This window comes from Suricata suricatta, chromosome 8, assembly GCF_006229205.1.
Source record: "Suricata suricatta isolate VVHF042 chromosome 8, meerkat_22Aug2017_6uvM2_HiC, whole genome shotgun sequence".
Lineage (NCBI taxonomy): Eukaryota > Metazoa > Chordata > Mammalia > Carnivora > Herpestidae > Suricata > Suricata suricatta.
This window is the reverse complement of record NC_043707.1, coordinates 72,536,491-72,551,774: the sequence shown is the minus strand read 5'-3', so window position 1 is coordinate 72,551,774 and position 15,284 is coordinate 72,536,491. Positions and strand designations below refer to the sequence as shown.

Here is a 15,284-nt window from a genome sequence, read left to right as displayed (position 1 = left end):
AATAAATATCTGAATTTTTCCACTGCTTAATTATTCATATTCCTTTTTCTCCTCTAGCTGCTAATCTCCACTAAGTCTCCTGGCTTTTCTCCCTCATTTTCTTGCTATTCCTGTTCTTAGTGCTTAAGTGTCATGCCTGTTGTTTTCATTACAGTACTTTGCTAACTTTGAAGTAATCTGGTTTGTGATCCAACCAAAGTAAAACTTTTTTTTTTCTTTTTTAAGTAAGCTCTATGCCTTGGCAACATGAGACATAAACTCATGACCCCGAGATCAAGAGTTGCATGCTCTCCCGACTGAGCCAGCCAGGCGCCCCAAAGTAACACGTTTTGACTCTGCAGACTGAGCTTGTCTTGTTGTGCTCCCATCTTCTGACATTCACCTGCAAAATCCAGGTTTATGTTGTTGCCAGTTACTTAAACCAAATCCCTATTCAAACATTATTGTTGTGTATTTTCTTGGAAAGGATTTAAAAAATCAACTATAATGATATTTTATATCTTTTAGACTAAAAATTCAATTTTGAAAAATCAACTTCACTGACTTTTTAAACTACTGATGGTGGAATGCTTTCCTATTAAAAATACAGAGAAAATGGATAATTTTGACCCCAAAAGTTCTGGTTTTTCTAGCACTATGAGTGTCCATCTTCAACAAAATAAAACTAAAAATGCAATCTATAAAGTTGCTAAAAATGTTTCAAAATGTAATGGTATGTACTAAGAATCTTAATTTTCTTGTTTTCTACTGGTAGATTTATATTTTCAACCATCACCTTATTAGCCTTTTATCTATAGTATAATTTCTTTATTTAATAGAATATATTGAGTGTCTAGTCAGTGTCAAGCACTGTCTTAGGACTTTGGTGTGTAACAGTAATAAGCAAAATATAGTCCCCGACTTCATAAAGCTTAGCCTGGTGAGAAAAATGAAACAAAAAGGAATAGGAAAAAAATGATAGCTTTCTCCTCCCCACCCACCCCCCAAAAGAAACTTCACCAAATTTACTCATCATAGAAAATGTGATACAGCAAACAACCGGTCTATACTCTCTCTAAAGCTATTTCCCCTTCTCTAAAGAGAAAGAGTGACCTATCAGTAAATTTCAATATTCTTCTTAAAAGAGTAGGACCATTTTTAAAAAATGGACAATTTATAAAAATCCAACACATATAAAAGATGAAAAGAAAACTGTTTTGATCAAAAGGGAAATGTGTTTCCATTTTGTTCCCTCACCTGCTGCCAATCTGGCTCCAAAGCAGCTTCCAAAAAACCTTAGGGCTTGGCAGAAGACAATCTGAAATACCACTGGCAGGATGAGTTTTACCTTTCAGTGCCAATCTGCTAGGATTTTAACTGATCGCTTTGAAGATAAGATTTTTCAAATGGAAAGCTCAAAGTAAATTTTATTATTGCCCCAAATTAAATAACAAAAAATAAAACAAAAAGTCAAAGTAAAAACGAAGGTGGATGGGGAAAGTGTGGAAGCAACTCTTTTTACCTCCAGAGTAGCGGAAATTCCAAAAAGAAATATAAGAAAACTATGCACCACAAGGAGAGTCAAACCTTCTATTTAATGCATAGAAATGGGCATATACTGAGTTAATACGCTATGGCTCATTCTCTGTATCACTATCAACTTTCTCAGGCACAGTCACTGCACTACCTCTACTTGATGTCTGCCTTTTTTTAATGTTTATTATTATTATTTTTTTTAACATTTGTTCATTTTTGAGAGACAACATGAGCAGGTGAGGGGCAGAGAGAGAGGGAGACACAGAATCTGAAGCAGGCTCCAGGCTCTGAGTTGTCAGCACAGAGCCTGATTCAGGGATCAAACTCCTGGACCAGAGATCATGACCTGAGCCAAAGTTGGATGCCTGACTAACCCACCCAGGCGCCCCAAATGTTTATTAGTTTTGAGAGAGAGAGCGAGAGAGAGAGAGGAAGCAGGCAAAGGGCAGAGAGAGAGAGGGAGACACAGAATAGAAAGCAGACTCCAGGCTCTAAGCTGTCAGCACAGAGCCCAACACAGGGCTCGAACTCAAAAGACCACGAGATCATGACTTGAGCTGAAGTTGGCCCCTTAACCGACTGAGCCACCCAGGCACCCCTGCCTTTTCTTGAACCAAAAGCAAATGATTTAGAGGACAAAACTAATATGTATTTACTCTCATCTTTCTGCCCTTTGTCTGAGGTACTATAACTAAAGAAAAATACAGGTTATAGAAAAGGAGGCAGATGTTTTTTTAATTGAAGTATAGTTGACATATAATATCATAGCACTTTCAGGTGAATCAACAACTCTATATATTACACAGTGCTCACCACAATAAGTATAGCTATCATCTGTTCACCAATGCTATCACAATATTGTTGACTATACTCCCCATATTGTACTTTTCATCCCCGTGACTTTATTTTATAACTGGAAGCCTGTATTTCTTTAGTCTCCTTTACCAATTTCACTTCTTCCCCCATGCCACCTACTCTCTGGAAACCCCCCATTTGTTCTCTGTATTTAGGAGCCTATTTCCAGTTTTTTCGTTTGTTCATTTGTTTTTGTTTTTAGATTCCATATGTATGTTAAATTATATGGTATTTTGCCTTTCTCTGTCTTACACTTAACATGATACCCTCTTGGTCCATCCATACTGCTGTGAATGACAAGATCTTTTTTTTTTTTTTTTTTTAAGAGAGGAGTAATTATTCCACAGCTGGTATATATGCCACATCCTCTTTATCCATTCATCTATTGATGGGCTCTTTAGGCTGCTTCCATATCTTGGCTATTGTCAAGCTGCAATAAACATAGGGGTGTATATATCTTTTCAAATTAGTGTTTTCATTCTCTTTGGTAAATACCCCATACTGGAATTACTGAGTTGTACGGTATTTCTATTTTTAATTTTTTGAGGATCCTCCACACTGTTTTCCATAGCAGCTACACCAATTTACATTCCCACCAACACTGCACAAAGGTTCCCTTTTTCCCACACCCTCACCAACACTTGTTATTTCTTGTCTTTTTGATGCTAGCCATTCAGACAGGTGTGAGGTAATATCTCATTGTGGTTTTGATTTGCATTTCCCTGATGACGAGTGATGTTGAACATCTTTTCATGTGTCTGTTGGCCATCTGTATGTCTTCTTTGGAAAAATGTGTATTCAGGTCCTTAGGCAGTTATTTTTAAATAACATTAACCTTGATACAAAATTAATGATAAGGAAATCAAGTGCTGATAGTAAACTGCGTTTATCTCCAGGTAAGAAGTTTTCATTTGTGATCAGAATGAAGATGGCTCATTTCCCAATCCCTGATGTTTACTAAAATTAAAGCAGTTATAGGATAAACTAAGAAAACACGTTTAAAACTTTAACCCGAGAGATCCCTTATGTTGGGCACCAAATGCAGAAATCAAACCAATTAGTCAAAAGAATCATGGATTCAGGATTTTTAAGCAATTAATAATATATACCAATTCAGTTAAAAGATAAATTTGAAATGATTCCTAAGCCTGTGTTTGAAAGACAGCAAAAATTTTTACTTTCCAAATTCAAAAGTTGAAAATTTTTATTCACTTTTTAAAATTAGTTACATGTATTTTAAAAGACTAAATCAAGCATTTCATCGCACTTTGGTCCATCCTTATAGATATCATTAAAAGAGTAACAAAGAGCTAACTTTACGCAAAACACTTTGCTCCTGCCTTTGATGCTTCATCTGTAGAATCTTCACAACAACCCCGAGGCAGGCACTATTTATAAAAAAGCATACTGAGGGGAATTAAAGTATATGCCTGAGCCACAATCTGGATCTGAATCCAAGTGTGACTCCGGGACCCAACCACTTTTACCACTGCATGCTATACAGAGCTCCTAGGTACTTCCATGTTTGGTACTATGCAGGGAGGGAAGGGGAGCAAGGGTTCTACAGGATTAGAAAAAACTGGAACTTAAATATAGCATTAGGACATCTAATTAAATATGTATTCCTCTTAGCTCTGAAACTATATAAGAGATAAAGTCGGAAAATAACTGTCAGCTTTTTGTTATTGCTCGGAACAAGGGATGGATAAGATGGAAAGATCAAAGATAACTGTCATGTCAAGCCTGGATAATTTGAAGAGTGACCATGAATACAGTAAAGATGTCAGGAGGAAGAACTGAATGAAGGAATAAAATGAATTTTGCTTCATACCAGTTGAACTAAAAATGAAAAACGTTAATATTTACAGAGTACCTATTATGTGACAAGAGCTGCACTGAGCAGCTTACATACATAACTCCTTATTTAATCCTCCTATAAATTCCATAAACATACTATTAAGTTCATATGATAAAAGAGGATACTGAGGCTCTAAGATGTTAAAGAACTTGCTAAAAGGTAACACAACCAGGATAAAAATCCTGATCTGACAAAATCCAAAATGTGTATGTTGATCTATATGTCTATATTATTAGCAAAAGCAAAAAAATTTAAATGGAAAAAGCAAAATCTAGAAAAGATTTTCTTCAATTATATACGGGCATATTTAATGATTAACTAATTCAAACACTCTAACCTTGAAAGAGAAAAATATTTCCATAGAATCATTTACCTGGCCAGAGCTGAAGTAAATAATGAAGAACTTCAATATGTTTTTTGAAATCCAAAGCAGTTGCAAGTTCTTCTGAATCAGTAAAGACTCTGTTGTTATGGGTGGAAGTCTCTTGCTTCTGACTCAATAATACTGGTCCAAAGCACACAGCCAAATTCTGGCAAGTCATCTTATTCACTTCATGATAAGAAGCCACCAATTTCAAATGATCCAGCAACATCTTTAGGGTTGCCTAAATTAAATTAAATTACATTTCACTTAATAAAGTTATACACAGGAACAAATTCAAGGACACAATTTATAGCAGAAAATATAAATAGGCATTTTGTCACTTTTCAAACGGTTGTTTCAAAGATTGGACCCTTGGATTCCAATGACATAATTTGGTTGATTAGATGGTTATCATGTATAGTCTTTATAAAAAGCTCATGAATGCATTCCAAATTTCAACTGGAGTCCCTAGGAAAATATACATCAACACTTTCCTCTCTTCCCTCCTCTAAAATGACAACAGCAAAGGTTGTGATAGAAATGGGATTAGGTAAGAGTGTTTAGATAAATCTTCTAGTCATAAGTAGGGGACTACCAACCTTAAACCAAGGAAGCTAAGAATTTTAAACATAGCCAGGGTCTATCATGATCCAGATTAGGAAAAAGGCCAATGTGCTTAACTAACAAATACTTTAAGTAGACAAATGGAAAAAACAATAGAATAGCCAGAGATAAATAAAAAATAACTTGTTGAAAAAGAATAGTTTTTAAAACTATTTTTATTTATTTAGTAATCTCCATACCCAACATGGGGCTTGAACTCATGACCCTGAGGATCGAGAGTCACATGCTCTTCCAACTGAGCCAGCCAGGTGCCCCAAAAAAGAGTACTTTTTAAAACTTGAAGAAACTAGTAAGGGGTGGAAAGTTATATAGGTCTAATCAATTATGGAAAGAAATGATGTTTTGAAGTACTGGCATGTGGTCAATCATTTAACAAATAGAATGAGTATAATTTCTTCTTCATAACTGTATTAAAGAAATGAATGCCAAATAAAACTGTAATTTTAAAAAAGAAAAAATCAAAATGACATATTTCTAGAGCCAAAAGTGAAAAGTGGACTAGGAGGTCATTAGCAACCTTGGCAAAAACAAGTCCAGAAAGATAGGGTAGGGAGCCAGATTACAATGTGTTGAGTAGCCAAGGGTGGTGAAGAAATAAGGACAGCCAAAATAAATATTCTTCTAATGTTCAGCTGAGAAAGAAAGGAATGAAGAGAGAATTAAAGTTAGAGGAGACTGTAATTGAGATTTTGAAATCAAAACAAATCAAATATATGAATCATAAAAACAAGGTAAATAATGAATATCTATTTCTCTTCTCCACTCACTATAAATTTCCTAACACAAGTGAGATTCTACATATGTTGTCATCTTAAGGCTACTTTCAGCATACTGTGCTGTGACCAAAAAAACAACAACACCACACACACACACACCTCCACATCTGGCTTAATCACATCTTAGGTTTAATCTCAATAGCAAACCAAGAAATATGATTTAAAATATTTTTTGTCTAATAAATAAAGATGAGCCAAAAAATGCAATTGTTGTGTCCCTTGGAAAGTAATATGAAAATGTGTTAAGAGCCTTTGATGTTCACATCATTTAAATCAACAATTCCACTCTAAGATTCTATTCCAAATAAGTAATTCTAACTGAAATCTCTGCATACAAATAGGCTCCAAACCCAAATATTATACAAAAGAGAATAGTGATTAATTATATCAAATCAACTCAATGGAATATTATAAAGCCTTTGTAGAAAGGATGCTAAAAGCATGAGCTGTAGGGCCAGAAAGACCTACAAATTTAGGTGACAGACTACAGCATTCATAAAAGCTATACAACTCGGGCAAGTGATTTAAATTTCCAGACACTCATTTCTTCACATGTAGTAAGTCAAATGACACAATTTTACCTTGCGTCAAAGAAGGAATGTTTCTATCCTTTCACTCTACCCTTCTGTTTCTGCTTACCTCTTTGTAGCTGTTCCCTTCTTCCCACCAGCAGGAGTAGTACTTGCTAATCTAATTGGACCGAGCACAGGACATTTAGAAGGGAACAGTAAAGGGGAATGAAGTTTCGGGGCTTAATATTTTCACACATTCATTCCTGCCCTTTCTACCCTCACGTGATGAGAAATATAGGCAAAGCTGGCCTCATCTGGACAAGCCCAGCCCTCTCTCTCTCGTATTCTCTTTCGTTCTCAGGAACAACAGCGGAGGTTGGGCAGAGACTGGTTCTGCAGACCCAGCTACGCTTCTGCCTCCTCTGGTCCTCAAGACACTGGTCCCCAGATTTAGATTGTAAGGAGGCAAATGGGCAGAGGCAAGAAGGAAAACGATGGTGGTGCTGAGGGTTGCTTAAGTCTTAAGGCTAAGCCATGTACACTGAAACAGTATTTTTTTTAAATACTGAAAGGAAATAAACTAATATGTTAATTTTTGTTCCCTATGGATATTGATAATTACAATTTTCCATTCTTCTTTTCTATATCTTCTCAATTTTTCTACAATAACCATATATTATTTTAATAATATGGTTATTACTAAAGGAAGTACCTATGCCTAGACTAAAATTATATACAAAAAAGATAAAATTTATGCTGTTTAAATCTAGCCTTCAGTAAAGGCAGAGTTTAAACTCACAAGTGCCACAAATGTGAAATACCTAATAAACTATTTGTAGCTCTGACGCTAGGTATATATTCATTAGCTGGCTTTCAGGGAAAAAGGTATACCGCTGATGCTTACCCTCTCAACATCAGGCAGACAATCGAGCAAGTCAACAGTATACTTAGAGTCACTTGGGTCATTCTCACATCCACTTGATGACATTTTCAAAGGGTTTTTTGCCATTGCATCTATTACAGCCTCATAAAGCTGCTTTGTTATCAGAGGAGAAGGAAGTTCTCTTAGATAGTCCTTAAGAACACCTTCAGAAAACAAAGACAGAGAGCAATTGATCTTCAGAATAAAATAAAAACTGTGGTGAATTATTTTTCATTGAAATATTGTTATAATTAACCTTTAATATTCTGAAAATAATAAAAGCAACAACAAAAAACCATCATAACAAAATAATAACATTTTGTATTCTTATAAATTGCCTTGGTAATTGACTTGTTTTGAAAGCATGCTAAAAATGCACACACACAATATCCAAGTGTCATACATATTAGGTTTGTTCTCATAAAGTAAGCAATTCATAGTACATATGCTCTGTTGATTCTGGCACTCTATAAATGCATGTGAAACAAAAGTTGAGAAAGCAAGGCATACTAATATTAATTGCAAGTTATTCCAATTACCTGCATTTTTTATTTCTAGACTTTTATTTGATTAAGAATATGAATTGTCCAAGAACAATATGGTGTTTCATAATACTGCACTGTATGTTTGAAAGTTGTTTTGTTTATTTGATGAGAAATGGGATTCTTTTTCTCCCTTATATAGCTTTGCAGACTTTGGTGTTGTATCCAGAAAGAAGGTTAGATCGAAATACCTGTTTGAACTGAAATCACATCTTCCTGCTATGTCATCAGATTTTTAAAAGTGGGGCTGGGAATTTTGACAAATTTGGAGTAAGTTATTTTAAGAAAGGATAAATTTAATATGTTTTCCTTTTTCTTCTTTTAATTGAGGCACAACTGACAGACAAGAGTAAATTCTTAAAAGTTCTCATCACACAAAAAAAATTCTAACTATGCATGGTAATGGATTTGTAACTATGTAAGTTTAAGTAGATTTATCCTGTTGATCATTTCATTTCATAATATGTACAAATATTGAATCACTGTATTCAAACTAATGGTATATGGCATATACATCAATTATACCTCAATAGAAGAAAAAGTGGTCTAAAGGCCTTGCAAATAAGTGAGCTATATAAATATACTTCCCCTTTAATACTCTTATGTGTCTTAAACATATTTACAAGTGGTTGGATAATCTCAAATGCTATAGCATTGTAGAAGGGAAAAAAATCATTTCTAAAATCAAATAAATAAAACCAAAAGTCAGGGACAGAAATCATCACACTTGTCACTCTAACAGGAGTGAGAGAAGTCAACTCCAAACACACCACAGTGGTGATGAACTAAGAGAGATCACCTATGGTAGAGAACACAGGAAAGGGTGATTTATGGTTGTTACATATAAGCAAGGTAGGTAAGGCACTAGCTAAAACCTACAATATGATCACAAGGGAGAATAGGAGATTTTCGTACACCAAAACCCTAAAAATAAACAATATCGATTCAGAACATCCTCTCAGCTAAACTGAGAACTTAGACTGCTTTTTGTGGTTATCCCAAGTGATTTTACGAATTTCATAATTTTTATATGCCTGACGGGTATCCATGAAATGACAAAAGTACAATCCCCAACCAAAGAAACATATATAATGTACTTACTGAAAGTCTCTAATAAATTGATTATTTTCATGAATAAAAGTATATATTCCTTCATTAATTAGATGATGGTTTGGTAAAATTTTTATAGACTTGTAATGATTTATGGTTTTCCATGATATTTTCTTAGGCCACACTCCACCAAATTACAGCTTTCCAGAAGTTGTAGTACTGCATATAATGCTCTAGTATAACATTTTCATTTTATTTTATTTTTTAAAATATTTTTTACATTTTATTTATTTTTGAGAGACAGAGAGAGACAGAGTGTAAGCAGGGGAGGGGCAGAGAGAGAAAGAGACACAGAATCTGAAGTAGGCTCCAGGCTCTGAGCTAGCTGTCAGCACAGAGCCTGACGTGGGGCTCGAACCCACAATCCGTGAGATCATGACCTGGCCGAAGTTGGAGGCTCAACCCACTGAGCCACCCAGACGCCCCAACAGTTTCATTTTAAAACCAATTTCAGGCTGAATGTGGCTTTCACATTTATGTGAAGCTAAAATTTATGCTTTATGTACTTTTAAGACACTGATATCCTAGTGTCCCGTTACCTTTAATCAAAAGTAATTACACTCTTGTTGAAAAGTAAATTATACATCAAATAAAGAAACTTTGGGTTGTAGTAAAAGGGAAAAACAGTTAAAAAAAAAGGCTGTCTTTTTGATAAGACTTTATGGAACGTAATTTGTATTTAATCAGAATTACTAATGACCCTTTTTTGGTAATGAAAGCAAAAGAAGCAAGTGGAAGTGTTGATCTCTTGTTTTTTGCATCTACAGTGCTTATATTGCAATCTCAACTAGGTATAGCACATTAATATAAAATACTTTTGAAAGACATCATCTTTTTTTAAAATGGAACCTATTCAAAAATCACAATCTGCTAGATAGGATATTGAAATGACTGGTGTGTAATATTTTTTAAAACCTTCATTTTTTGGTCAGCATAAATTTCTTTAAGTTTCATTTCCAGTAGGACTTCACTTTGAGATTTAAAGTCTATGAAGCCAGGGGCGCCTGGGTGGCTCAGTCGGTTAAGCCTCCGGCTTCGGCTCAGGTCAGATCTCATGTTCATGGGTTCAAGCCCCGCGTCAGGCTCTGTGCTGACCGCTAGCTCAGAGCCTAGAGCTTGCTTCCGGTTCTGTGTCTCCTTCTCTCTCTATCCCTTCCCTCTCATGCTCTGTCTCTCTCTGTATCAAAATTAAAAAAAAAAAACCAAACATTAAAAAAAAGTAAAAGCTGTTCTTTAAAAATAAATAAATAAATAAATAAATAAAATAAAGTCTACGAAGCCAGTATAAAGTTTTACAATGTAGTATTCTGGATTCCAAGTCATTTAAGATGAAAAATGAAATGTGAGAGGTGGCTGGGTGGTTCAGTTGGTTAAACATCTGACTTTTTCAGTTTAGGTCATGATCTCACAGTTTGTGAGTTCAAGCCCTGTGTCAGGCTCTGTGCTATGTCAGGCTGACAGCACAGGTACCTGGTTGGGATTTCCTCTCTGTCCCTTCCCTGCTTGCTCGCTCTCTCTCTCTCTCTCTCTCAAAAATAAATAAACATTAAAAAAAAAAAAAAAGAAATGTGACATTACTTAAGAAAACTTTCTTCTTCTATAATGTCTAAGTCTTCGTCATCCTCTTCATCATCATCTTCTGCTTGTTGATCCTTTCTTAGTCAGCAAGTGACTCTTGTCCTATTCCAGATACACACTTAGTTGACAGTGATCTTTGAAGAGGTGACTTTGTATTTGCTCTTATAATATCTAAACAGGATGAATAATCTGATTGATATGGACAATTTCGGAAAACCTCTAAATCTTCATCAATGTTTCATATATTTTGGTAGGTAGCAGTGCACACCTTTAAAGCTTTGCCATGAAATAACATTTCAATAGTGACAAATTCTGAAAATACAGTCTTTATGTCCTTTATTTTCTCCTTTACAAAATTTTCAATAGTTTCCTCCAGATGACAAGTTGTTCAGGTAGCATCCACTGTAGTTCTCTGCAATTAAGTTTCTGTCTTATAAAACATTTTATTAAAGATCAAAAGTCAGGGGGACCTGGGTGGCTCAGTCAGTTGAGCATCTAACTTTGGCTCAGGTCATGATCTCACAGGTTGTGAGTTTGCTGCTATTAGTGCAGAGCCTGCTTCCAATCATCTGTCCCCCTCACTCTACCAATGCCCCACTTGCACTCTCTCAAAAATAAGCATTAAAAAACAAAACAAACATAAAAAGATCAAAAGTCAAAGGATCAAAGTCAATCAGATGGATTTTGCTGATGTGTTCTGAGTTAACTGACTGGCTTCCCAATTCTTCACTATTAATGTTGCTTTGAGGTCATCTCATTTCATTTTCACAATGGTTCCATAGCTTTCAAAGGTTCAACTACTTTGACTTCAAGTCTTTCAACCTCCACTTGTTGATAATACTGAAGTTTGGCAAATTTATCTGCAAAGTTTTTAGGCCTTTCTTTCTTTCTTTCTCTTTCTCTCTCTCTCCTTCTTTCCTTCCTTCCTTCCTTCCTTCCTTCCATCTTTCCCTCCTTCTTTCCTTTCTTCTTTCCTCCTTTATTCAGGTCCTGCTCTAAACCTGGGGTCTCTGTAGAGACATACACGTCGATTTCATTCACAAGTAGTCCCGCTCTGTCTCACAGTCTGGCAGTTTTCTCCACATAAACAGCAAAGATTTGGCACAGCTCTCCAAAATGCTTCTTCTCCACATTTGTTATAGCATCTTGAGGCTCTCTGGTTTGAGTGTCCTGGTTTTCCAACCTATGCCTCAACATCTTGCCGTGTACATGGCCAGGATCCAACATGCTGCGTGTGCACTAGAGTACAAGGTGCTAGCTCTTGGAGCCCCTACCCCCATCTGATAATCTTTTCAAGTTATATAGTAATATGATTTATTAGTTTCTAATGGATCCTTTTATGTAAATATAATGTATTACTATTATTATCCTTTATTACATAAAAGATAGCATATTATGTCCTGTTCTGTTTCTTGCTTTTTCATTTAACATCATATCCTTGAGATCTTTTCAGTATACAGAAAGCTTCCACAATTGGTTTTACAGCCACATCACAGTATTCCAAAGCAACTCGCACTGGGGCCAGAAAAACAGACCAGCTGTTCCAGTCAACATGGAGCAAAGGGGACCAGATTTAACCTCCTGCCTGCAACATCTGGGAATGCCAAATAAAATATCTGAAAAAAAAAAACCAAAAAACTATGTCTAACACATTGGACATTAGGCAAAGAATGACAGTAATTCCTAAGGGATGGGAAACTAATGAGGTATGCTCATGAATGCCTTATTGCTGGAAAGCCTTTCCAAGCCACAGTGAGTAGGTGTAACACAGGTAGCTAGTTGGTCCAGCTAAGTTGAGGAGAGGAAACTAGAAGACCAAGGAGGTCAAAGCAGCTAGAGCTTGCATGACAGAGTATCAGAGAGTAGATAGCTGCTCAAAAGCAAAAACAAAAACCTTTCCAAGAATTCCTGAATCTCTGAGGACTGATCAGCACAAGTTAGTGAGGAAACTCACCAAAGATGGAGAAGGAACCACCCAAAAAGATTAAAGGGAACAATTTCAGGAGCTTACACTAGCAGGCAATAGCTCCTGTTCTGAGCAACCAAAGTGAAAAACTTCGTAACTCATGAGATTTGGGTATAGTACTATTATAGATTGAATTGCATCTTCCACAAAAATATATTTAAGTCTTATCCCACAGTATCTCAGATTGTGACCTTGTTTGGAATAGGATCTTTACAGAGATAATCCATGACTTAACTACTGACTTAAAATGAAGTCAGTAGGGTGGGTCCTAAGTCATTATGACTGTTGTCCTTATAAAAGGGAGAATTTAGACACAGAGACAGACAGACATAGAGGCAAGAGGATGTGAAGAAGCATGGGGAGAACTTTGTGAAGACAGAGAACTGAAGTGATGTATCTATAAATCAAGGGACATCAAAGATTGCCAGCAAAAAAACAAAAATTACGATGAAGCAAAAAAGAATTTCCCTCCAGGTTTCAGAGGGAGCAAGACCCTGCTGACACCTTGATTTTGGACTTCCAGCATCCAGAACCATGAGGCAATACATTTCTGTTATTTTAGTCACCTACTTTGTGGTACTTAGCTACAGCAGTCACAGGAAAGTGACATGAATACAAAGAAGAATTTTTCTTTAGTAGTAAATCAAAGAAATAAAGGAGGAGAAGTCTTATTTAAAAGCTGCTCTCATTTTGCTTATAAGCACAACTACAAAGAATCTAGCTATTCCAAAGTAACTTAATTATATTATAGAACAAAGCCAAGAGTCTCTATAAAAATACATCTATAAAAACAAAGCACCTAAGAAAGTAAAATTAACAACATTTGGTATCCAATAAAAAATGACCATGTGTATAAACAAGCAGGCAAATATGATCTATTATGAGAAGAAAAGTAGAATTGTGAACTACTTCAGAAATGACATCACTGATAGAATTAGTAGACAAAGACATTGCAACAATTATTATATGGTATTTCATATGTTCAAGAAGCTAGAAGATAAAGAAGCAATGGACCTGAACGACACATTGGAACAGATGGAACTGATAGATAAATTTAGAACTCTACATCCTGAAGATAAGAATTCACCTTCTTTTCGAGTGCACATGGCACATTCTCCAAGATAGATCACATACTGGGGCATAAAGCAGCCCTCCATAAGTATAAACGAATAGAGATCATACCATGCACACTTTCAGATCACAATGCTATGAAACTTGAAATTAACCACAGGAAAAGGTCTGGAAAACCTCCAAAAATGTGGAGGTTAAAAACCATCCTACTAAAGAATGATTGCATTAATCAGGCAATTAGAGAAGAAATTCAAAAATATATGGAAACCAATGAAAACGAAAATACAACAATCCAAAATCTCTGGGATGCAGCAAAGGCATTCCTAAGAGGAAAGTATATTGCTATCCAGGCCAATCTCAACAAACTAGAAAGAGCGCAAATTCAAAATTTAATAGACCACCTACTGGAACTAGAAGGTAAGCAGCAACAGAACGCCAAACCCAGCAGAAGAAAAGAAATAATAAAGATAAGGGCAGAAATAAACAATATAGAATCCAAAAGAACAATCAAGCAGATCAATGAAACCAAGAGTTGGTTCTTTGAAAAAAATAAACAAAATTGATAAACCTCTAGCCAGGCTCCTCAGAAAGAAAAGAGAGAGCACCCAGATAGACAAAATCATGAATGAAAAAGGATCTATTACAACCAATCCCCTGGAAATACAAGCAATCATCAGAGATTACTATGAAAAATTATATGCCAACAAACTGGACAACACAGAAGAAATGGACAAATTCCTAAATGCACATGCACTGCCAAAAGTCAAACAGGAAGAGATAGGAAGCATGAATAGACCAATAACCAGTGAAGAAATCAAATCTGTTATCAAAACTCTCCCAACGAATAAGAGTCCAGGGCCAGATGGCTTCCCAGGAGAATTCTACCAGACATTTAAAGCAGAGCTAATACCCATTCTTCTCAAACTATTAAAAAAAAAAAAAAAAAAAGAAATAGAAGGAAAACTTCCAAACTCATTCTATGAAGCCAGCATCACCTTGATACCCAAACCAGACAAAGACCCAGCCAAAAAAGAGAACTACAGACCAATGTCCTTAATAAATATAGATGCAAAACTACTCAACAAGATACTAAGAAATCGAATTCAACAGCATAAAAAAATTATCCATCATGATCAAGTGGGATTCATTCTTGGGTTACAGGGCTGATTCAATATTCACAAATCCATCAATGGGATACATCACATTAACAAAAGAAAGATAGAAACCATATAATCCTGTTGATAGATGCAGAAAAAGCATTTGACAAAATACAGCATCCTTTCTTAATAAAAATCCTTGAGAAAGTGGGAATAGAAAGAACTTACCTAAACATTATAAAAGCAGTTTATGAAAAGCCCACAGCTAATATCATCCTCAATGGGGAAAAACTGAGAGCTTTCCCCCTGAGATCAGGAACACGACAGGGGTATCCATTCTCACCACTGTTGTTTAACATAGTGCTCGAAGTCCTAGCATCAGCAATCAGACAACAAAAGGAAATAAAAGGCATCAGAATTGGCAAAGAAGAATCAAACTTTCACTTTTCGCAGATGACATGATACTCTACATGGAAAACCTGGCAGACTCCACC

The 15,284-nt window shown here is 35.7% G+C and overlaps 1 protein-coding gene and 1 pseudogene across 1 annotated transcript in view; both read right to left on the bottom strand.

Annotated features, from left to right (window-relative positions):
- Nucleotides 1-15,284, bottom strand: part of SYDE2 (synapse defective Rho GTPase homolog 2) — a 55,519-nt gene that overhangs the window by 3,918 nt on the left and 36,317 nt on the right. The window contains exons 5-6 of the mRNA XM_029948072.1: nt 7,409-7,590; nt 4,602-4,833 (exon numbers count right to left, since the gene is read on the bottom strand). Coding sequence (XP_029803932.1) covers nt 4,602-4,833; nt 7,409-7,590 — 414 coding nt within the window. The remainder of the gene's footprint in view (nt 1-4,601; nt 4,834-7,408; nt 7,591-15,284) is intronic.
- Nucleotides 10,653-11,893, bottom strand: LOC115298896 (annotated as a pseudogene).